Here is a 24,456-nt window from a genome sequence, read left to right as displayed (position 1 = left end):
TTATAAATTTTCTGAGATTCTCAGCATTGCGTGTGTGGCCTTGCCGCCTTGGTAAAGAGATTTGGATATTATTTAAGTTGCATCTCTACTGACAGCTCAGTTATAATAGGCAGGGCTCCTTTTTATTACCATTGATTGATTTTTTTCTTCTTCCGGATATTAGCAGCATGGGCCAAGCTCTACCATGCGCTTTGCTTCCATTATCTGCAGTTGGTAAATAGTGGTTGCTAATCCCTCACGCTAAGTTCTACACGCCTATTCTTCAATGGTTTCCAGCGATACCCAGCAAAGAAAATGTTTCCAGTGATACGGCTAAGCACAACATTAATCAGGAGGCGGAGTTGCCGGATGGCTGATCCATTCCTCTATCCTTCGTCTTCTCCAACAGCTAAATATTATTCCATGTTTCTCTTAATTTTTGAAAAAAATGTATGGCTTAAGTACATGTTCGTTTAGAATCGTGAAGCTTATTTTGTTTGGAGAAGATTTGACATGTGAGGCAACTACCACAGCGTACATATGCCACTTCCATGGTCTGCCATGGTATAAGCCAACAATGTTAAACCTCCTCTTCCTCTCATGATATTTCTGCAGTTTTTTTTTGTCATGTTCCAACATGTTCACTGAAAGTAGGTTGCGGCCCTTAAACCTCCTCTTCCTCTCATGATATTTCTGCAGGTTTTTTTTGTCATGTTCCAGCATGTCCCTTATATTGTAGACAATGATAATGAGCAGATTAGTTCATCTAACTTCACAGTCTGGGCTACTGAATATAAGGAATATACAAGTTTTATCTAAATCGTGTTAATCTCATGGATTTGCTATAACATATCTTGGGTGAAGTACTCCCACTGGTGCAGAAACTACAACCGCATATGGACATTGTTTTGGACGAAAAATAAAAAGACCAACACTGCAGAGTGACAAACAGCAACACATATGACCTCAAGAAGCTACATCTACCTCCCACCAGGCATCTGTTTTGATTGTGGAATGATGTAATGTTGAATTCCTTTTTGGTTCATCTACATATTTTCTTCTATTTTTATCACTCAAACCAAAGTTGTAGGCCCATTATGTCTGTATACTCCTAATTACATGGGAGTAGTATAAGCAAGGCTCTTTACTTTCCTAATTAATGGTTGAGTCACCAATTAACTGTTTTAGATCTGATCATCTATTACTAACTTTTTCTTAGTTTTATCTGTATACACGTAATTAGAAAAGATACACATACATGCCCGCAGCACCGCGCGGGGAATTATCTAGTATCTAAATAGGAGCAACCCACTAAGTTGATTTTCCTCAACATGCAAGCATGCCACATCATTTTTTCAGTTTCAGGTCCACGTCATTTCGTCACATTTGCCACGTCAGCAATAATCTCCCATTTTTCTTGCTCACTTTTTTCTGTTTCAGTCGATGAAACACACAATAAAGGCATTTAGCAAAAGAAGTCAATAGCAGGCCATCCCATTACTTCAGCCCACATATGCATCCATCCTCCATCTTCATTGATGATCACGTGATGTACTGGCCCAAGGCTGTTTGTCTTCTCCATCCACCTCTACACTGCCTGGCTCTCCATCTTCGCTATTAATTCCATGACGCCGCGCTCTCTTCCTCTCCCGCACGATCTCAGCGAGAAATGTAAACCGATGGCGTCAGTGCATATTTCTCTCCCTTTAAAATCCATCAACTTCAGTGCAGCTTCCATGGCCGCCATCTTCCCCATAAAACTATAAAAGTTCTTACACCCGGAGAGCCAAACATGCTTCATGTCTGATGGAAGTCAATAGCCAAGGAAAATTGCTAACACAGATAGATAACTCATGGAGGACAAAGGACAATTTTCAATAAATATGGTGGCCCTGATTATCGAGTTAGCACTTAGCACTACATTGAAATTTATGTGTGAGCGCGACTCCAAATTATGTATGCACCTACTGGACCGCAACAAAGCATCAATAGTTTTTAGAGTGTTACAAAAATAAATAACCCTAGGTAATCATGAAAGATTATAGCGCAATAATGGAAAATAGTATACTAACTCAGATTTGAATTGGAAAAAGAAAGTAGCATACCATTATAAATATAACTCAGAGCATGAAGCTAGAGAAAGAATTGATGGTCCTCTATGGCTAAGTCATACTGGAATTGAATTGGTGGGGTATGAGAAAATTGCACGAAAAGGCTTATGTAATTTAAGGATTTCAAAAGGTAAACAATGTCATAAGTAACATTGGAACTGCCAAGCATTTTTAGCATTTTCAGAACAGCAACAACTGGCATCAAAAAAATATTGGAAGAATAATTATGTTATGAGAACAGTCGAAAGAATCTTATCTTGTCGTAACTTGATGTGCACAAGATATTCCTTACAAATAAACATATAAGTTTTGAGCATTGATTCAACTAATGTTAATTTTATATTGCAGGCGTCGTAGAAAGGAGCAAGAAAACCAAGAAGTCAGCAAATATTCAATACCTTGAAAATGAAACCATGATTACCTGAGATGCAGCACATGCACCAATATTGGCAGTACACCTGGACGATTAACAGATGAATCATCATGCAACAGCTGATGCAATCTCAATTTTTAACACTAAGTTTTTTTATGCTCATGTCTACATGTAGTAAATGCAAGAGAAGCTTAGTTTCTTAAACACCCCTTGTATGGTTGTACCTGGTATCTAGAGAATATAATAGAACTTCTCCCGGGCTATCTTAACACAACTATCATCCATGATTCCTTTTTCGCCTAATTCTCCTTTTTTAGAGGGAATCAGTAGGAAGATCCCCACTACTTAAAAAGAAAGCACAAGTACATACACGAGAGTGGATAAGAACCAAGATAAATGATAAACACAACATGAATTGACAGAACAAAGGTTAACAATAAATATTGTGCATAAGCTAGTAGCAAGGCCTTGTCCAATCGGAAGATATTTGAGTATCATCCTCAGTGCAAATATAAGTGAGAGCTAACCTCAGAGATGGTACTGCTTAAAGAAAGAGTGTCCCCAATAGAGATAAATGTAAACACGCACGCATGATGGTTATATATAGAACTAACCATTTATCAAGATCGGGTCCTCGATGAGATCGTGCCAGAACTTGCAAGATGAAGCAAGGCAGGCAAGGGGGCTAGCTCAGATACGTGCATGATGTCCATAGGAAGTTGTGGCGCTGGTGCTTCTGAGTAATCTTCCTCCATGGTCTTTCCCTGCAAAGAAAAGCAAGGTACCATGTTTGTTAATCTCATCAATTAAACAATTGCCCCAAGGGAATTATATCATAAAGTTTCTTAGATTGACTTAACAGATGGATCTGACACAAATGTAAAAATAATGCACTTGGAAGAACACCCACATGAGAATTTAAACAACCATCGACCATCATAACAAGGAAATGTTAAAATATTAGTCAAATCTATAATTATTTATATAGAACCCATGTTATGCCTAGAAGATGTGCTGGAAATTCATGAACCTCTTCGGTAAACTTTATTAGGTTGACTTAACAGAGGGTTCTGATAGAATTATTGAAACAAATTTAAACCATCATCCAGCGTAATAGTAAGTTAAAATTTGGAACATCCTACAAAGGTATGATCATTTCGGTAGAACCACGACATGCCTACGATTTATAAAGCTACATGGTAAAAACACACCTCAACAGTGCAAGAGCTGATTACTGACCAAAATACCAATGTAATTCAGCTGCAATTACATAACAAGCTCTAAGTAAATAGAAAGAGTGCATATGTATGCCCCACAGAACAACATTGCATTAACAAATTTTAAGCTGCAATTGATTCAACAAACTAATGAGCCAAACTTGAAATAAAAAGACAACAATTATTCTGTCACAACCACGAGCACACAAATCCTAGGTATATAATACGTGACTGATGATTCGTGAACCTATGCAGACAGTAAGAGCAAAGCACATAGCCTGATGAACATGAAAATAACAGGTGTCTTCAGTGATATTGTTGTGTGTTGGAGGAGGTAGGGGTGAGAGTGACCTGCAGACGTAATTGTGGCAGCGAGATGCCAGATCTGGGCGTTCCATCGGGGGGTTCCAGGAGGAAGAGACCGAACCTAGAACAATGCGGCAGCGTCCACAACCTCGACGGTGGGTGGCTTGATCTTGATGACCCCGTCATTGCCAATCGTCTCATTTTCCCAAACTCTAAATCTGATCTCAAATTCAAAGCTTCATCTACAAAGGACCATACATATGCGGATATTATTGTCACAACAGTCAACTTGCAAGAATCTATATCTACAGCAGCAAATAATTCTTCGATAATAATGCTTGAATGGCTGAAGTTGCTTATCATTTTCACCGAGAAAGTTACAGAAGATAGAAATGAAGGGTTAAATCACACGTGAATTTACCATTAACTACCAAAGTTGTTTCCTCAGAATAGTTGAACCTTCTACCGACTTACCTTGATAGCATGATCATCAACCACCATATCCAGCAGTATCATCAACCATCAACTTATTCAAAAAGGAAACCTTGTTGTTGCACGTAGCACAACCCACCTACACTTCCGCTCCCGCCTTCCCCTTATGCCACTGCCAATGGTGGACATGCAATGCCAATCACTTAACAGATGAATGATAAATGATAAATGTTATGGAATCAAGAATGAAAGAAAGAAACGACAATCTATGTAGAAGACATCTCCATGATATGACACTATCAATATTAAATTCTACTAATCAATTTATCCATATAACATAAAAGTTACTCCACATAAAATTATAATGATGCCGAGAGGACGGGAAACAGTAGCATATGATCAAATATAAACATAAGTTTCACTACAAATTAATCGAATTTCAGTTTATAGAACTGTAGCTTTAAATTCAATCCACTGCAGCCAGAGACAGATGAAGAAAACCAACTCGTTTTTCTCACTCTTTGGCTTTTGTTTTGAGCTCACTCCCCCCTTGACTGGTGGCGTTGGGTGCTGTCTCCCTCCCCCCTGTAAAATCTGCTGTCACCACAAAAACGGGGCTCCACCAAAATCTCTGATGAAATGGAAAATTCAGGCGGGAGCTTTTCGCTCCCCCCCCCGGTGATCACTCAAAAAAAAAACTCGTTTTTCTCAGTCATTTGGAAGTAGTCTCTGTTGATTAGAACTCCACTGTTGTACGTTTTGGCTACTGGATTCAATTCAGTTCAGTGATATACCAATTCCTGAATGAACAATCCGCAGTAGACCAATAATTTCCGCTCGATTTGTAGTTGTTGGATCAACGATTTTGGGGGAAAACGCTTCTTTAATTTCTGTCGATGTACCTGGTTACGTGGCGGCAGCGGGTTTGTGCAGATGCAGTAGGCGGCGGCCATGACGAACCTCATCAGCCGAAGCAGCAGCTGCCGCATAACCCCCGGGGCTCTCTCAAGATCTTCAACCCCTCCTCCGCCGTCGACCCACCTTCCGCTCGGATCCGCGTTCCGCCCTACGGCTGATGCCAAGTTCACCTCTCCGCTCATCAAGGATGAAGCGGGCGACATCTAGGATGTCGGCAAGGCAACAAAACATGTGACGAGGTGGGGCATCGTGCTCTAGTTCCAGCCCAACGAGCAGACCGGCCAATCGCCTTGAGCACTCCGCGTATCGGGGGCCGGAATTCGGGGACGGGGAGACAGTGCAAGATCGCGGTGGTAGCGCAGGATGCGGGGCTGGTGGGGCGGCAAGGAGGCCGCAATAGAGCAGGACGTAGGGGGCGGCTGGAGCGGGTGGCAATCGGTGCCGTCATCGACGATGCGGGGGAGACAGAGGATAAGGAGGTCGCTGGACCGTGGGATGTGTTTTACGAATACTTGAGGGTCTAAAATGCAAAAACAGCGACCGTGCGCGGGACGAAGGATGGACGAACGGACCATGTACTGGTTGACGACGGAACGCTTTCATTCTTTTTAAGTAGTACAGATACAGATTCGAGCTTCCGTCCACTATGCAAGCCTATACTTTCTGAAGCACCCACGGGAGGAACTCTATTCCCCGTACAAGGTGAGCTCACAGCTGCCGACTTTGTTTTGAATCAGATTGGATTAATCTAGCTTTTACACTTTAAGTGATCCTCCGATGCAATTAATGGTTCTACAGGAGGTGTACCTGCTGGTCAGCTTCAATGTTTCAATTCAACTGAGGTACTAAACATGCGTTTATCCCGATTCTCACACTTTCCACTCGAATGGCGCTTCCTCTCCCTGGACTGTGCGTGCCCCCTCAAGAATAAAGTTTGCATATAAAAACTAAAAGCTAATACCATGCGCTTCTTTTGTGAGGAGGATGAATGAGAAGGGTCTTGCCTAGAACAGATTGTAAGTTGCCATCTTGACCTTGAATCTTCCGTTATAAAATTTTCCCATATTTCAGTGTCTAGGTAAGCCGGCCACATCTTACCGAAAAATACTTGATGGTAGAACTTCGATCAGCTTTTTTTGTTGTTGCAGATCTGCTGAAAATACTAGCTAATTGATAAAACTTTTTAGATGCACATTCACTATTTTAGCAGCTTTCCAAGTACCTGCATAAATTGATCTTCATATCTATGGACGCTCAAATAGTAATGTTAGGGTTTTATATGGAGTATATTGTAATGATGAACACTGATATATAGTTAGAACACAATTTGATAGTCCTACATCTATTTTGAACTATTGGCTTCGAGCACCTGATCCATTCCACAATCATGTTTCGTGCATCTTGAAAACTGAGGTATTTTGCTATAGCATCTTCCATGATTGTTGGACCAAATGACAATTTTGCTATAGCACTGACTATAAGGATTCATTTCATGACCATTCATTCTGCAATTAATTGCATGGGTTATGAATTAAAATTGACTCTTATTTCTGTAGTATTGTTTTCTTAGTCATGTCGTGCCTCAATGCAAATGTTACAGATCGATGAGCTCAAATATACATAGTGGCTTCTTCTTTCGGAGCATTTATTCTGGAAATACAGAGGGCACATAAGTGCAGAATTGCCAAAGTATGATCGTCATGGCATCAGTATCTTGCTTCCCAGAAGAGATAATTGCTTCTTTGGACAGAGCAAACAACAGTTATTAACTTCCTTTTCTTTTTCATGTATGCAAATATGTAAACGCTGCAAAATTAACAAGATCAAAATGACTATATATGCATGTGGAATGTTTTTGAATGAGCCAGGTGGTCATTATTTAACCCTTACATGTATTTTATGCATGTTGTAGTAAAAACGGTTACATATCTATTTTCTACGAGCATATCTAAATTCAATTCTTTTTACCAAATGTTTTTTCACCAAATGTTCCGCAGCAACGCGCGGGAAATTATCTAGTTGATCTTGTTTTGATGGATTGACCACATGCTAGAGAATTATTCAACACATGTGTTTATTGATGTTTAGAGAAGATGAGTTAAGCATGAACTTATTACTTGTTCATTAATGATGTGTTGTGTGTTGATTCACTTTTATTTAACCTCCCAAACTGGACTTAACCAAAGGTCCTTTCAAAGTTTTAACAGTCAACATGATGAACTAGTCTTAAAGCATCAACTTGGGTGAAACTTCAATCACTTTGATAAGTTTATCAAAAAGTTATAAACTTCCCTGGATTTTAAATGCACGAATGCAACACACATTTGTTTTCCTATTATTTGTAGCCTCTAAACTTTAGATATTACGCAGTGTCTAGCCATTATTTTATTATAGCCTACAATGTAAAATATTTACATGTTTGCATAATTATAAATAATGTGGGTAGTTGAATCAACATTTTTTTTTTCAAATTTTCAACCCACATCATGGTTATGAATATGTTACATGTGTTAGTTGTGTTCGTAAAAGGGTTGTCACGAACCAATGTGTTGGTTGTGATTTGCGACCACAAAAACATGTGCGTTGGGTGTGACGACAAAGCCATGCATTAGGCGTGAAGCCATAAAAATACTATGTACTAAGATACGACGTGAAGTTATAATGATCTAAGTACGTACCATAATTTTAACAATATCCATATTTAATGGGTTATAATTATAATTTTGTGACTCTTGGAACTAAATTTTAATGATGAAAAGAGATTCTTAACAGGAAGGTATGTTTGTTTGACATCAAAGCTTCCATGTACTTTTTTTTATCATTAACTTATTGTTATATATAGTTGGATTGTTAGTAGTGATGACGCAATTATGTAAATAGCCCTACCACACACTTATATTATTTTTTGAAGATATAGTTACCATTCTCCACAACGTAAAACATGTTGTAAATTTACTACACCTATGAAAACTTAAAAATAATTAAAAATAGAATCACACTGATGTATATGATAAATTATAGCAACAACATTGATAGAGTCCATACGAATTACATATTTTTAAATAAAGTTAATTGCAGAAAACACGAAATTGCATCATGTGTTTGTGATCATGTACAAAATATTGTGATGAGGAGATAGCAAAGAGATAGGGTTATACATGATATAAAATAAAAAAAGTAGTACTATAGTTAGTAAAGTTGATACTACGATGTGATAACACTGCCGACGATGGACCTCACGATGGCGATATTTTATTAGATTATGCATAGCTACATCTTCACGCACTTTCAATTCTACCTTAACCCGTCTGCATTTAACATAGTCTCGTAAAAACAACCCATCATGAAGAGTTAAAACCTTTTTTGGGCCTCCATGCTAAGGACACAACTGCGATCTCGAATAGCAAAATAGGTAGTACCTTTCCACCCTCAGTGCTAAGTATACATGGGCAACCTAAAGTAGCATTAACCCTAGGTATTTGGATTAGACTCTTCGTGCAATGAAAATAGCACATTTAGCTCAACCTAAGCATGCAATGGTTTGCACCACTTTTATTCAAACCTTTTCAACTCCCTCTCCAACCCTTACATAATATATACGGTTAGGAAAAATATAATCACATCGCTTATGTCCCATCAAATAGGCCAGGCAACTGGCCCCGGGCCCCATACATCATTTATGGAAACCTAGTCCCCCTTAAATATGAAGGTGCAACAAGAGGCCCGACGAATGGGCAATGATTTTGAACGATAATCATTGATTGCCACAACTAAGCAAGATCTATCTTACCAACACAAGTTAGCAAACATGAGGTCAGCATGCATGATGACACTAACTCACATGTCATGTAAAACGTCGATCCAAATGCCGTAGTTCTCCTTGGACACGTGCCAAGCAGGTTCACCGATCCGCTTCTTCATGATATACATCTTTTTTTTCCACGTCTCTCTCCCTCTCTCTCTCCACTTCACATATAACTACCGTTTGATCAATCTAATCACAAAAACTAACAAGGATATCCCACATGACAACTCCCACACATGCCACTTAACACCAAACGTCCATAAGTTATATGCCAGAATAACCAACTATTCAAGCTAAACCAGACCATTTTGCATTACTACCACTCCAGAATTTTTTTGTCCTCTCGCAAATCTCTAAACCTAACTCCAATAACCTGCCTATCCTCTTACCGCTTGGGTGCTGCCATGTAGGCCATATATTTCACCTTTCTTATTAGTTTACCTACAAAAAGAAGTATTGCTGCTTGATAGAGAGGATTGGGCTGTGTAACACCTTCCCCAACAAACTAGGGTCATGTGATAAAATTTTCAGATATTTCTCTGGATAAAATCTTGAGAAGCTGAGGTTCTATGTGACTAATGCCCAAAATATTGAGCTTTCTTGATATTCACTCGAAAAGAAAATTATCCAGAGCCAAACAAACTCCACTCCTCTTTCCCGTGCCTTTCTTTCCTCTCTTTTCTGTGTCCTGACCTGACCCCCTTGCCAAGATCGGAGCCAGCCGCCTTGTTCGTCGTCTCCACCACCGCCGCTCTACAGCTACCGCCGTGCCGTACCTTACCGTCACCGCCGACGCCTCAATCCCGTCCACGCCGCCCCGCCCCCACCCCTACCCCCTCCGCCCCCACAAAGACCCCAGCTTCCATCCCCTCCACGCGCGTCGCCGCCGTCTCCGTCCCCGTTCTCCCTTGCCGGGGCATCGCGTTCTTGCTGTCTCCACCAAATCCCAGTTTTTTGGTCACTGGGTTTTTAGGGATGAGGTTTTCTTCATCCAGCGATTAGTGAAATTCCACTGACCTTCACAATTTCTGGGTGTGCCGGGGCACACCCAGCACACCACTAGATCCGCCCCTCACCTATGGGGAGCACTGGTGACCCCGATCGGAAGCGGCGCCTCTCCGGCTCCTTTGCGCAGGGCGTGGATACGGTATCCCCTGCCAAGCGCCCAGCGCTTCCGCCTTGCTCCGACGACAAGAAGGTATATACCCCTCATTCCATCTCTCCAAGTAGCTTGCTCTTTGTTAAGGTGGGCTACTGCGTGAAGACCTGTTCCTTCGATTGTAGCTCAGGTCAAGAACCTTTCCAGGGTTGTTCCTGAATCGATTGGAGCTTCTCAAATCTCAACAAGTCATTTTACCTTGCAAAAAAGGTCATTTAACCTAGGGCTACATGTTGGGTTGTGTATCAGGTAGCTCTGCTCAACGCCTTAATCGATAGGAGCTTCTCAAAACTCATTAGTAGTTATTTTAGTTTTACCTTGTAAAGGAAGAAGTAATTGTATTTGTACATAGGGTTACATGTCTGTTCAAGCTGGTTTTGGCAATCCAGGCGCACGATGCACACACCGCTTACTATAACGGTTGGCATCCCATTCTTGTTCAGCCGTAACTTTACGTCAGCGCAGAGTTCTGCGCACAACTCTTGCCTTTTTAGTTAGACCTAAAAGGTCTTGCTGAATTGTGCAAGACATGGAGGATGTTCGATATATACCTCCTTTGAAGCCACTAGGTAGTTCACTATCGTTCACAACTATATGGTATACTCCTCTCTTCAAGCTGCTAAGTAGTTCACGCTCACTTTCTATAGTGTAAAGGCTTGTTGCTTGAATCTTATTTGGATCATGTATCAGGTAGCTCAAGTCAGCGACACTGCTAGGTCAACTTGTGACAGGCTGTATATGTCTCGTTTTACTGGATTGGCCAGCCCGCTTGGTCGCAGGGGTTACCTTGGAGTGTTGTATGTACACCGATATATGCATGAACGTTGGCAAAACCGCATTTGTCCAATCGTAACTTTACCTCAAGTTGTACTGTACAACTTTACCTGTTGCCTCTTTAGCTAGACCTAAAAGTTTTTGCCGAAGTTGTTCAAGACATGGTTAGTGTTAGATAGTAAAAGATGTGTCTCCATGAAAGCGAACATATGCTTTTAGCGAGCTAATTAAGGATATAATAACCTGTATTTTGCGAAATCATTGGATATAAATTGCTGCTTGGATTTTTAAATAGAGCTGCTCTGTTTGGTATAGGTTATGCCAGACGATGTTCGGACTAGTGCATAGATGTACAAAACAGACATATTGATCATTAATAAGGCACTGTTATTATTTGCCATAGTGCTCTAGTCTGCACATATTTGTTCTTGCACTCTCTGCTCTTCATTGCATCAGTATTGTCAAGTGTGCTCATAAACTTTATTTTCCTGTATTTAGCAAATGAATCCATGCAGCTTTATGGCTCTCATCTTGAATGCATCCTTTTGTTCCTTTTGTATACTGTAATTTTCATTAAATATTTTTTCTATGAAGTCTTAACTAATAACATTAACACTTTTTTCTGGTTGGCAGCTTGATTTTGCTGTACTCAAATATAGAAATAAGAAGCTTTCGGAACAACTAGAAGTCCATAAATTTGAATACCAAGCCCTCGAGGGTAAATTTGATGATCTAACACAGAGGCAGAGGGCTCACCACGAGACACAAGATCTGGTTAATAAGTCTTGGGAGCATGTAAGTTAAAACCCAACCTTGTTGTTACTACAAAAGACCAGGAGTCTTCCTTTTTTTCACCATAAATGTACGCTTGAACAGCTTGTGAGAGATTTGAAGGCTCTTTCTGTTTGCAAAAGTGGACCCCAAAATTCTCCTGGCGGTACAGGTCCTAGCAACATTCCTTCGGGTATGTATTTGTACTTACCTCATTTGATTTGATTGTCAGCTTATAATTACTTTCTTCCTCATGTATAACGGAAGCAGTGTATGTGTCTTCTTCTTCACTATTTCTTGTTGTGATGTGCCAGCAAGGTTTTCATGCGAGCTTTGAAACTTGCACTTCATTGTATTTCATTTATACAATGGTCTTGAAATATTTTACCATACTTGTTGTGCCAAATATTACAAGCTTTATTTCTAACGTCCTGTTCAGATGGCGCATGCATCTCAAAAGACCAGGACTTCCTTAGCAGAATCACTGAGACAGGTGCCACAGAAAGCTCTGGTTGCAATTTGGAAAACCATATACACTCTACTGATGTGTTGCAGAACGTCTTGTTATCATCAACTGATTCCTGGCATGCAAATAAGAAGTCCCCGTTGGATCTCTTTGCTGCATTACCTGAAAATGGTTTGTTCCGAGTTCACATTTCCTTGGTAATTATTTATTAGTACTTGTAGCTATAGGACTGGCAAATTTCATAACCCTTTGGTAATGTTTTCCTTATTTTGCTTCTTCACTGCAGAGTGCAGTAGGGAACTGCGAACTACTGCTAGTGAGCTATCGGTAGAGCTTAATGATGCCATACAAGCTTTAAGTGATCTCCACTTGAAGCACAGGCAGCTGACAGAGAAGCACCACAATCAGAAATATTTAAATGCTCGACGCAAAGCTGAACAGAAACGCCTTAAAGGTATCTTGCTTAAACACGAGACACTACAAATATGGATATGACCCTGATACATCAGGCAGATTCTTACTGTATTATTATTATTAATTATCCGGATACACCTCCTGTACTTGCCAATACTCTTATGATATGCATCAAGCCACTTAAATGGCAACGTATGTGTGTTGCTACATCACGCTTTCACCCAAATCCACCAATACTTAGTCACCTATTCTCCCTAAGTCCCTTCTCACCGCTGTCCCCCGCGCCTCCATCCCTCATCTGCTGCCCCTCTCACATAGCTGCTACTGCTTCCTACCCAACGTTCAAAGAAGCGGTTGCGAGCGTACGCTTAAGCGGGAAATTAAGCGCATCGGTAGCAAACACCGCTTTGCTTTGGGCCTAAGCGGCCCATTAAGCGCTGAGCGGAAAAGGCCCCTGGTTAGGGTTAGGAATTCCATCCGCTAAAAAAGGTTAGGGTTAGGAATTCCCCAATCGGCCACTCCTAGTCTTGATCCGAGACAGAACAGAGAGAGGCGGCGCCATTGAAGCTCTCCTGCGCGCTGTCGGTCAACCTCCTCCCGCACCGCTGTTCAAGCTCCTCCCACGCTGCCCTCCACCTCTCCGTCCAGATCGACCTACTCTGCTACTGCCACACATCAGGTGTTCCCTTACTCCACATCAAGTGCGTGTGTTGCAAACTTGCAGTACATTCTGTTGTGCGTGTTTACTGGTATTACTACTACTTGCTTGGGGAAATTACACAAGATCTTGCTCACAATTGTGTGTCCGTGCGGTTCGTACAAAAGGCTTAAGCTTCAACTCCTCTGAGCGCGGAACCTCACCGCTCGCTTAGCGGTTAGCACTTTTTTGAACCTTGTTCCTACTTCTGGTTAGAAATTGACAATATGGAGGTCAGGAGAGGGTTTTGATTAGAGATGAGAGGGCAGACGATATATAATAGACATAAGAGAGTAGAGGAGAGATCAGGAGGAATGTTGAGAGCCCAGTGCTGGATTGGGACTACAGAGGCGACTGGACACTGATCGGGATATGTGAAAGAGGCGGTGGGCGGTGGCAGGGGTGCCCTCAAAAGAAGCATGATGTATGCCGGGCTTGACCTGGATGAGCTTCACTGGGCTTAGTAGGGAGGTTTTTTCTCTTACACACTTTTCCTTCTTTCCTTCTCTATATCTGTACGTCCGCACAATATATCGCTGATCGTTGTTTTTGAGGATAATAACTGTATTGCCCATTGGACCAACCTAGCCACACAATGGCCCTTTGTACTGAGTTGATGCGAGGAATTACGACATTGCTTGCAGTATTGCAGTGTATGTGTGTCTATGATGCTATGCGCAACTAATGTTAAGGATCATCAAATTAACTTACATGAGATGTTTGTTAACTTTTCAAGAGGAGTTGGCAAATGCTGTTGCCGAGTTGGAAGAAAGCAACCACAAATTGGCAGTCCTCAAAGCACAGGGAGACACTACGCATGGAACTCCAATCTTCTTTCCAACTTTAGGAAATAAAAACATGCCTGGGGATAATCTCCGAGACAAACAAAAGGAGTTGCAGGATCTAGAGGCCTGTCACAAAGAGTTCACGGTAAGTATTGAATGCTTGGTTTTTTAACATCCGTGGTATTGCATACGTTTGTTGTGAACCTAACGTTGTTGCTTGTTCTATTATTTGGCTCAGGATCTGACCTCACAGCGTCTAGTGGAAATTAGGAGACTTCACGAAGAGAGAATTGAAATTTTGAACAAGTTGGCTACTTTTCAGGTTTGCATGCTGCTTGTTTAGGTGCCATACCATGTGAAGTACTAAACGATGTTATACATTTTTCGAGTGTGGTTCCAAGGTTGATATGTAATTCTAGTTTTTTCCACTCGTGCTCTGCTGCAGCCTTCTTGTATGATGGTTGCTTCTATACATAGTACCAACAGTAGCGGAAGCAGTTCTAGACTATTTTAGCATCCAAAGGGTGTCATAGAGATGTATCATTCAGAAATAGATGTTTTTTTCATGATATTATGGTTTTGAAATTCCATCCTCAACTAATCGGTGTCTAATCAAATCATCTCCTAAGTATTTTAAAATCAAGGATTAATATAATTATCCATTGGCTATGGTTTTAGTGGTTACAAGGTTAATTGAAATTACAGATAGTAGTCAATCTTAGAGTGAAGGAAGATGTGCTTCATAAAAAACTCTCGCACACCTTACTTTTGCAATTTATGAACAGAACACTTTGACGGATTTGAAGACCATTTCTTCTTCAAAAGCTTTCCAAGTTCTGAAGGATCAACTCAAAAAGTCGCAAGCAGAGTTGGACCATTACCGGGCACTACTAGAGAAATTGCAGGTAGTTAATGCTCAATATATATTTACATGTCATGTACCATAGAGGCTAGAGCCTCAGCTTCTACTTACCTTTTTCAGGTTGATAAGGATAAATTGATATGGCAAGAAAGGGAAATTAATGTAAAAGTTGATCTAGCTGCGATTCCTCATAGGGTTTCTGTGAATTGTGAGTCAAGCATTGCAATTTTAGAACAGAATCTGCGGAAAGTAGTTGATGAAAAGAATATGCTTGCGGTGAAACTCGAAGAAACTTTGAGAGAACCTGGTATGATGATTCCTGTTTGATTTTGTTAATAATATTGGTTTATTCTCTTGTGGCCATGCGATAATATAAATAAGTAAAAGCTTTCTTCAGGCCGGAACCAAATAATATCAGAATTTAAAGCGCTGGTGTCATCATTGCCAAGAGAAATGGGTGCTATGCAAACTGAACTGTCCAAGTACAAGGATGATGCTTCAGAATTGCACTCATTGCGAGCCGAACTTCACTCCCTTTCTGATATTCTGACAAGAAAGGTAAGTTTCTTGATACAAGTTTGTTGAAGAAGTTTATAAGTATTTTTAACTAATATTATTAAGTTTAAGCTATTCACTTTGTGCTTTACAGGAGCATGCTATCAATGAATCATTATGTAGATCAGCTCGTGCTGGGTCTGAAATAAGGGATCTACAGTCCAGGGTACTGATATTAAAGTTTGCTGATTTAATTAGAAATATTCTGGATTCCATTGCCTTTGTCAGACATCAGGAAAAATGGCTTGTTGTAGCTAGTTTCTTGGATTTCATTCATGTTATTTTCATGAATTCTGAAGCTATTGTATTCACATGTTGTGTAGGTTTGTGAACTAAGGCAAACGAATTGCGAGTTGAAGCTCTTTGTGGAAATGTATAAGCGCGAATCTACTGATTCTAGGTGGTTTTATTACAGCAGAAATCTTTTGTGAAACTATTTCTATGATTTATCATGTTCCTCTGCTTGTTCTCCTAATTTGTTTACAGACCAGATCATCTAAATACCTTGTACCGAGTATTCTAATCATTGTTCACTATCATTTTACCAGTCTCACCTAACTGCAACAAACTTCCACCATTCTAATGTGCATACCTTATTGTTTTGTGACAGAGATGTGCTGGAGTCCAAAGATAGAGAATACTGTGAATGGGCTTATGTCCAGAGCCTCAAATCTTCTCTTGATGAGAGTAGGCTAGAACAGCGTGTTAAGGCAGCCAATGAAGCTGAAGCAATGTCTCAGCAGAGACTAGCAAGTGGTGAAGCTGAGATTGCTGAATTAAGGGGGAAGATGGACAGTGACAGAGGGTACATGTTTTCAATACTTTTATGATGAAGCTTCTCGATTTGATATTTGGAAAGTTTATCTCTACACTTGAATATGATATGCCATTACATCTGTCTATGTAGGCAGAAGTCAGGTACATATCTATTTTTAGTTTTTAACTGGGCAAAGAGGTGCTAACTGGTGATTTTTTCTGTTCACTACAGGGATATTGGTAATTTATCTGAATTGCTGAAATCAAAACACGAGGAAGGTGAATCTTACCTGTCAGAGATCGAGGTCTGTATACTCTCTACATCTTTGTACAATGCAGAACATCAGTAATACTACCTCTGTCCATAAAAGGATGTCGCAAGTTTGTCTAAATTTTGATATATCTAGACACTCTTTAGTGTACAGATACATCCGAGTTTAGACAAATCTCCGACATTCTTTTATGGACGGAGGGAGTACTACAAATACTTATTTTCGACATTTCAGAGTATTGGACAAGCATATGAAGATATACAAACACAAAATCAACAATTGCTACAGCAAATTATTGAGAGAGATGATCACAATACAAAGGTAATTCTATGGACTCATCTGTTATTGTTTGTTCATGTTGATGTATCCTTGTCTTAGATTAGTTTGACCTGATTTCCCACTTCATGATGACCGAGAGTGGTTTTACTTAAAGCCCTTTATTGAGTTCAGCGCCCGTAGCTCGCGTATATGCCAATAAGAACTTAAACGTGGAACTAAAACGTTTAGGTTGGTACCAGGATTTTTTCCCTTTATTTTCATTTAAGTCATTGCAATTTCATCGCATAACTCACCAGACCATCGTAAGTGATTTCCTGGTGTCAGATTAAAAAATATGTTGATCATCATATTTTTCTTTTGAGCACACGGGAGGCTTAACCCCTGGTTCATTTATTGAAACCAGTTCAACATAGACACACAATCACAGGAGCATCTTCTGGTAGATGCAGCAGGTGATTTGCAACACAAACCAACAGAATGCTTTTCACGTTATACTATCGCTCAGTACATTGCAGGCTTTCAAGACACATAACGATATAGCAGTGTGAAGCTCCCTTGTGCCACCATCGACTTAGGCATGAGGGTATTGGTACCATTAACGCTGGATTATGTAGGCATATATGTTGTCTCCTAGGTGATTTTTTGTTCTTTCCATGGCTAAAAATCACTGTCCCAGCACGCCAAGTCATTGCTTTTGGCTTGACCTGCTCCATGCCCTTCACCCTGACCGGCATCATGTTGTGTTGGGTGTATGCAGTTCCCTTGGCTCCGCTACCATGGTTGATCGAGCTTTTTTATGGCCCGCATTGTGCTCCACTACTGCAGGATTTTTTTTTGTTAAGTTACTCTGACTGCTGTAGCCGCTTCCCACCTCCCTCACAGCCTCACTACATCCCCTTGATCTCCTATTCCAAACACTGAGTCGAACACATGTCAGTCTCTTTTGGTTTCCATTTTCATGCCAGCTCAGGGTGTGCATTCAGTATATACTTTTCTGGTGAAAGAAGGTTTTGTTACTTTGATAAATATGTTTTTTTGGTAAAAACACTTTAGTACTATGGTAAATATGGTATTGATTACAAATACATTGCACTTTTGGTAATTACCGAACTATTTCTGTGGTAAGAAGCTCATTAACCAAAGTTGTTGCGGATTTTAAGACAACACAATGGCATTTAACTTCGTATGTCTCAAAATGGAAATACAAATTTACATGTACATGTGAATGCATGAGGTATCAGGTCTACTCATCGGATGGCAGAAGCCTTGAGATCCGTGGAAAACTATGGTGGAGAAATATAATTCTTGCGTTTCTGCATTCAGCGAAAATCAAATGGTGTTGCGACTGCTTGACACGACATAAAGTCAATGGGTTGGCCCACAAAGGATACAGAAATCCCAGGCGAGGCATAGTCAATTGCATCTACCACTCCTAGGTGGCAGGTAGCCATTTTGGTTGATGCCCCACCCTCCATCTTATGTTACTGCATTTGTTCTCCCCTGTTTATCCTCTCAACCGTTGTTCATCCCACCTCATTCATCACAAAAAGTGCAGGTGCATGTTTGCTCCATATATTCTTGTCGCATTTCCCTCACTAATCTGTCTCATTTCTGATTCAACACACACAATGGACAAGCTCTCTCACCTTTCCACTTTCTCCAAGATAAGTCTGTTTTCTTGGTCGTGCACTCCATATCCACTCATCCTACCTCTTCATGTCCGAGGGCTGCTAATTTTCTGAGACCACCAACAGCAACCAGCAACAGCCCTCCTCTGCTCGCGAGTACATGGACATCTGTGCCAGCATGGGAGTGGCAGTGGCACCTGTAGCAGAATAGAAGGTCACCAACAAGGAGGCATGGCACATGATTTGAACAAATTAGCCAGTTTTGCATACGCATTGCAAACAGCAGCGAGCCCTATTATAAGCTTTAAAAACACAATGATGGTGCTCCATAATCTATTTCTGAACGCACAACATGGACAGTACAGCGAATAGAATAGACACTAAAACATGACAGCTGAAAGATTAGACTAAAAATCTTGAACATTTCGAATCTGGGATTGACGATTGAAGCTCGCTGGCAGTATTTTGGTGTTCAAGCTGCCCCTCTAGATGCGCTGGCAGTATTTTGGTGTTCAAGCTGCCCGTCTAGATGCAGGACCTGTTTCTCCTCAAGCTGCCCTGTAACTACCTTTCCGTGCAAATCAAGCGCTGAATCATCTCTTCCAGATTCTATTTGTGCCTCTGACAATGGATCTGCAAGCTCTTTGGCTAGAGGCCTGGAGCAATAAACAACCATCTCTTCCACCCTCCCTTGACATAGCATGAGCAAGAATTATTGCAAAAAACTCAAGCAAAGGCCATCATACATCCATCATGTGCTGTCATACACAGTTACGCGTGTCCAAAACCTTCAGTTACTCGAGACAGCCTGAACACACCAATCTACCATCATTACCAACCCAGACACATTAACATGAAGAACTGGTGGGCATAATGAACAACGTAGATAAAGAACAACGAGCATCACCCAGTACCCTTGTGAGGGCACTGAGCGTGTACGGCGAGACTGCCTTGTTCACCTTTGTCCTGATGGCTGTCACAGTGAGGGGCACTCTCTTCTATGGCGCAGCGACACCATGGTCAAGGATCTCGAAGGACCACATCCAGTGATGAGCCTGGTGGCTGCGTTGAGCCATAGCTTTGGTTTTGTTCTCCTGCTCCATCTTGATCTTGCCCGTCTGGTTCGTTGCCAGTGGCACTAAGAAACAAGGATTCCTCCCCGGAAGAACCAAAGATTATGATGCGGTAGCCAGATGCATCAGGTAGCAGCATAGGAAGGAGACTGTTAACATTTCGTCTGCTGAAATGCTCATGCAAAATTGCGAAATGCTCTGCACGAACTAAAACGCTCGCCATGACCTGGTGCAAAAGGAGGTTGAGGTGTGGGCAGGGGTGTGGGGTCAGTTCAACGCATTGGTGAGGTGTACAGAATAGGGGGAGCGGCGGCGGCATTGCCACAGCGCGCAGAAAGTGGGGCAGAAACAAAGAAGAGAGATGGGGAGACATGGAGGAACAGAATGCTGGCGTCGGCATTAAGCGGTGGCAACAATGGTGGGGAAAGGACTGAGGAGGGAGACAAGCAGATCAGAGGAGAGGGGAGAAAAGGCTAAGAACATTTCACAGGGATGCGGAGGGGCCCTAGTCTAGAAGGTACAGTTTGATGTGACTATAATTTAGCGGCAGGACATAATGGAAATACTACTAGAGAGCTACGGATGTTGAGGTGCACATCTCAAGAACAGTAGCTGCGGTTGTGATAGCTCTTTTACCCACGTGTGCATGTACAAAATCCATTCTCGTTTAAAAAACCATAGTATTTGGTAGTGCGCAGAATCTATAGCTTAATGGCTGGTTCCGTATGCCTGCATGCTAGCCTTCTTTTCTGATAGGTTCCGTGGAGAATGTGACACTGATACAAGAAAAAGGACTGCATTGCAAGCTCTCTGGCCTAGCCCACTTCTTTGCTTTCATGACAGATGAGCCTGATTTAGTACGCCGCACACCACTCACTGCTCTAGTGCGATCACTGTATATGGTGGAAGCTACCCAGGATTAGTAGTTCAGTACCACCTTGCTACTTCCTTGGTGAAGGGTAGAGGCAAGATGCATATAAGAATGCGCCTGGGTGGCACTGGATTGGACTCTACATGCGACACCGTCCCAGGTAGATATGGTGTGTGCACAACAATCAAAGGAAAATAAAATGTTTTCTTTCGGAAGTTAGGTTAACCGATGGTATTGTCGGTATTTACTGAAATACAATGAATTCAAAATGGTTCAAAATTCTGATACCGTACCGATAAACCGACCTTTTCGGTTTGGTCTGGTGTGGTTTTGTGGTTCATTTGTCGGTTGGGTATATGTATGCACAGCCCTAATGCTAGCCAAGTTGATATTGCAAGTGGTAGAATTAGTGTGGCACCCTTCTAGTTTGCTTTAAGAACCAGGAGCAACACAATAAATATCTTGTGTTCTCAACTTCTCATCAACGCCCAGAGGCCGTTGATGCATCCTTAACCAAAGCCATTGGTGCTACTACTTGAGTTGATGTCCTTGCCATGAAGTGCCCTTGTTCCCTTCAGTCTGCTCGACTTCTGAACATTGAGGGCATTGCATCCCTTCCCATTCCGCATCGGCAACCCTTCTTTGCTCTACGTTCCTATCTGCCTCTTTGGCCTTGCCGTTATGCTGAGTCAAGCACCATTCGTGGATCCAGTGCCGAGGAGATCATGCCTGTGCTTCTTGTTGTTGGTTGGAGGGGATGGGATGAAAGAGGGGATGGTGTTCTCTTCCTGCTACAAGGGAGGCATGGATGACAACATTACTGTGCTTGGAGGTGAAAATTGGGGAAACTGAATTGGAGTGCCTTTTGTCTGGCTCGTATGGCAAGGTGAGCGCTTGTGGCAAGGAACTACAACTGCAGTCATCCATGAAACTGCGGTCCACAGGAAAAATGAATCACAATCATTCTAGTCATGATTACCTTTGTTTTTCAGATATGGACCCGTAATTGTTTTTGAACAGTGACTTGTATTGCACTATCTTATGTTTATATGTTACCGCAGATCTTTATGGAAGGTGTTAAAGCGAAACAGGCGCAGGACACTTTGCATTTAGAGGTATGCAGCTTGAGCAGGAATTTACGGCAGGCAAAGAGCTTGATGGATCTCTACAGAGAGAAAATTGCTCAGTTAGATGAGAAGGTAAGTGAAAACACATAATGTAGGGAATAACATCATAGTTTTGAGGTGTGTGCTGAACACATGCATTTCCTTGCCCATTCGCAGTTAAAAGTTTGGTCAGAGATGGTAGGGAGACTTTCAGAGGATGGACGGAGACATTCTGGTTCTTTGGGCAATGCTCAAAGAAAACTGGCGGATGTACAGGGAGAGGCTCAACAGTTGAGGAAGTCAATGGATCAAGTACAAGACAAGGTTGCAAGCAGTCGATTGGAAATGGCTGGGCTGCTTGTAGAATTAGAGAAGGACAGGTAATTGCTTGCATAGATTTATTTTTCCACACTCCATGTGACATTCAGATTTCTCCATGTCTTAAGTCGAATGATGGTTCTGCAGGTTTAGTAAGAGAAGAATTGAGGATGACTTGGAACTGATGTCAAGGCAAGCCTGTTCTCTTAGAGCAAAGGCAGAGGCATCATCAGTGCTGGATAAGGTTCAGCAGGAGGTCAATGAGTACAGGGGGATACTGAAGTGTGGTGTCTGTCGCGACCGACAGAAAGAGGTGAATGGTGTTTCCTTCATTTCCTGCAATCTTTACCATATCATATCTGACAACTTATTCTGCTGTGTCGTTTAGGTTGTGATTACGAAGTGCTACCATCTTTTCTGCAATGACTGTATACAGAAATTACTCAGAAATCGTCAGCGAAGATGTCCTTCCTGTGGATTATGCTTCGGTGCTAATGATGTGAAGCCGATTTATATATGATGCTGCAGTGGCAGCTGTCGCCTGTCGCGGGGCATCTAGGACAAGTGACTTAATGCCTGCTCGTTTGGCGTGCTTGGTGGCATGATCCTTGAGTCGGAAATGTAGCTTAACTTACCGAATTTCCGCAAGGAGGCACATGCCCGAGGCTTATGCTGTGCCAGTATGGCTTCCCGCTCCGTTGTAAAGTGTGGAGTTTTCTTGTTGGAATAGCTGCTAGTCTTAGCCTGCATATACATTCTATAAGTCTGTTTGACAGATCCAAGGAAGAGAAGTTAGTGGTTCCAAAAACATACCATAGATTGTACTATATATAGTTTGTAGATCCTTTTTTGTTGTAGCTGATGATATTAAGTATGTAGGTTTTGGCTGTCCGACTCAGCTTGTACCCTGTACATCTTCCGTGGTTTTTGTTCATAGAGAAATGCAGTCAGTTGCAGAATTGGCAAGCATGCATTTGTGTTTGGTGTCACAGGCTTGGATCGTCATATGCTATGATTTTAAGTTGCATCACTTCTTGGTGGCTATAGGATGGCTGGTACGTGGGGGCCGTGTCCTGTTTTGTTCTCCGTATCCTCTTTTTTTGAGAGAAAGTTAATCACTCTCTGTTTACTGACGAGAGGACTTGAACGTCTTTATGTGGAGACAGGTTGGTAGAGATTGCAGGAGCATCAGCCTTTCTCCTTGTCTCCTTTTCGGCACACTGGTACACTGGTAAGTTATTCCGATGATGCTCGCATTGATTGCAGGATTGATATGCTCTAGTCGGTCTCATGGGGACGGCACTTTGTTTTGGGTCCGTATGTTGTTCTTTTGAAAAAGTTAATTATAAACTTTGAACTAATAGTGGTTTGGCAAAATGAACCTTAAACTCAAGTCTCTTTTAAACCATGAACTTGTAGTTGTTCCGCGAAATAAATCCCAAACTGGTAATCCCGTTGTTTGTACCCGGAACTATTTAATCCCATTTCTTTCGCCTTGGACCTTTGGCGGACAGGGAAAGGTCTTCTGTCTTCATCTCTTTCCCAACCCATCTTAGGGTCTGTTTGATTCGTAGAATTCTTCAAACATAGAAATAGGAAAACCGCTCGAGCTTTATTTGACAAACTTGTCTGGTCCTCTTATTCGTACGAACGCCCCTGCCTTCTGATCTTCCTCCTTGAGGTCTATGGCATATTTCATTTCTTTCCTTCTAGCATAGTTTCTCCTTTAAGTTACCCTCCCACAGGCCACAGCTTCTTCTAGAAGTCCGTCTACTAAATTTAGTTACATTTCTAAATTAATATTGAAAATACTAATTTATACATTTAAATAATTCGAGGAGACAACCATCTGAGAGAAGCTGAGTGAAGATAATTTTTGGAAGAGGTCCTAGAAGCCAAAAGAAGCCCCCACATAAATCTGACTGTGGGAGAGAGGGCCAGTCCGGCTCCGGTACTATACGTCCGCAATCTCGTCGCAGTGTTGCTTTCGTCATAAATGGGCGCGCTACCGCCACAGCGACAAGCCGGGCCGGCGCGACGCTGGAACCAGCCCTCCTGCGTCTATCGGATCTCACCTACGTGGAACCAGGCCGTACCATTTCTATTCAATTACCAGCAGCGTACAGGAATCAGGCGATTAATGGCTGCTACCGGTGGCAGTAACGTACGTACGAATGTGATCTTTCCCAGTCCGAGATGAGATAAGGTTTCAGTGGCACGTACCGTACGCGACGTACCCGTTGTCACACTATTCATCTCAGTGGCCGTCGATCAGCTGCCTTTTAGGGCTACACTCGCGCAGCTGCAAGGAGAGCTAGCTTTGGCCTTTGGCACGTACCACGACAATGAATGCCTTCACTACAACAAATCACTGCCGCTACTTCCATGCTCAATGGGGACGCTTCTGGCTTTTTGAGATGCCCGGTACAGCAACCCATTTATGTGCACACTCCCTCCGTGCACGGTCAGTCTCGCCTCTACTGTGGTAGCACGTAGGAGTACTACCGTTGGTACACGCAATGAATGTTG

General features: G+C 41.8%; 1 protein-coding gene and 1 long non-coding RNA gene across 5 annotated transcripts; one reads left to right on the top strand and one right to left on the bottom strand.

The window, feature by feature from the left end:
• Nucleotides 1-1,220: 1,220 nt before the first annotated feature.
• LOC124692867 lies at nt 1,221-5,755 on the bottom strand. 4 transcript variants are annotated; one of them, XR_006999749.1, is made up of 5 exons: nt 5,321-5,755; nt 4,937-5,003; nt 4,461-4,590; nt 4,032-4,228; nt 1,221-3,227 (listed from the first exon to the last, which is right to left on the bottom strand). It is a non-coding gene; the product is annotated as an uncharacterized LOC124692867 (long non-coding RNA). The 4 variants fall into 4 exon arrangements; XR_006999747.1 differs by having other exon boundaries at nt 4,937-5,755; XR_006999748.1 differs by having other exon boundaries at nt 4,461-5,003.
• Nucleotides 5,756-9,976: 4,221 nt separating this feature from the next.
• On the top strand, nt 9,977-22,896 carry LOC124692866 (E3 ubiquitin-protein ligase BRE1-like 1). Its single transcript, XM_047226301.1, has 19 exons — nt 9,977-10,339; nt 11,708-11,869; nt 11,951-12,038; nt 12,285-12,482; nt 12,598-12,765; nt 14,159-14,352; nt 14,446-14,529; nt 14,993-15,112; nt 15,190-15,376; nt 15,467-15,627; nt 15,719-15,790; nt 15,948-16,024; nt 16,235-16,429; nt 16,613-16,685; nt 16,887-16,973; nt 21,565-21,702; nt 21,787-21,989; nt 22,075-22,240; nt 22,316-22,896. The coding sequence occupies exons 1-19, from the start codon at nt 10,220-10,222 to the stop codon at nt 22,445-22,447; spliced, it is 2,625 nt and encodes an 874-aa protein (XP_047082257.1). The 5' UTR covers nt 9,977-10,219; the 3' UTR covers nt 22,448-22,896.
• The last annotated feature ends 1,560 nt before the right edge of the window (nt 22,897-24,456 follow it).

The sequence above is a fragment of the Lolium rigidum genome, chromosome 2 (genome assembly GCF_022539505.1).
Source record: "Lolium rigidum isolate FL_2022 chromosome 2, APGP_CSIRO_Lrig_0.1, whole genome shotgun sequence".
Classification (NCBI taxonomy): domain Eukaryota; kingdom Viridiplantae; phylum Streptophyta; class Magnoliopsida; order Poales; family Poaceae; genus Lolium; species Lolium rigidum.
Note: the sequence above shows the minus strand (reverse complement) of the source record. Positions and strands in the feature narration are given on the sequence as shown.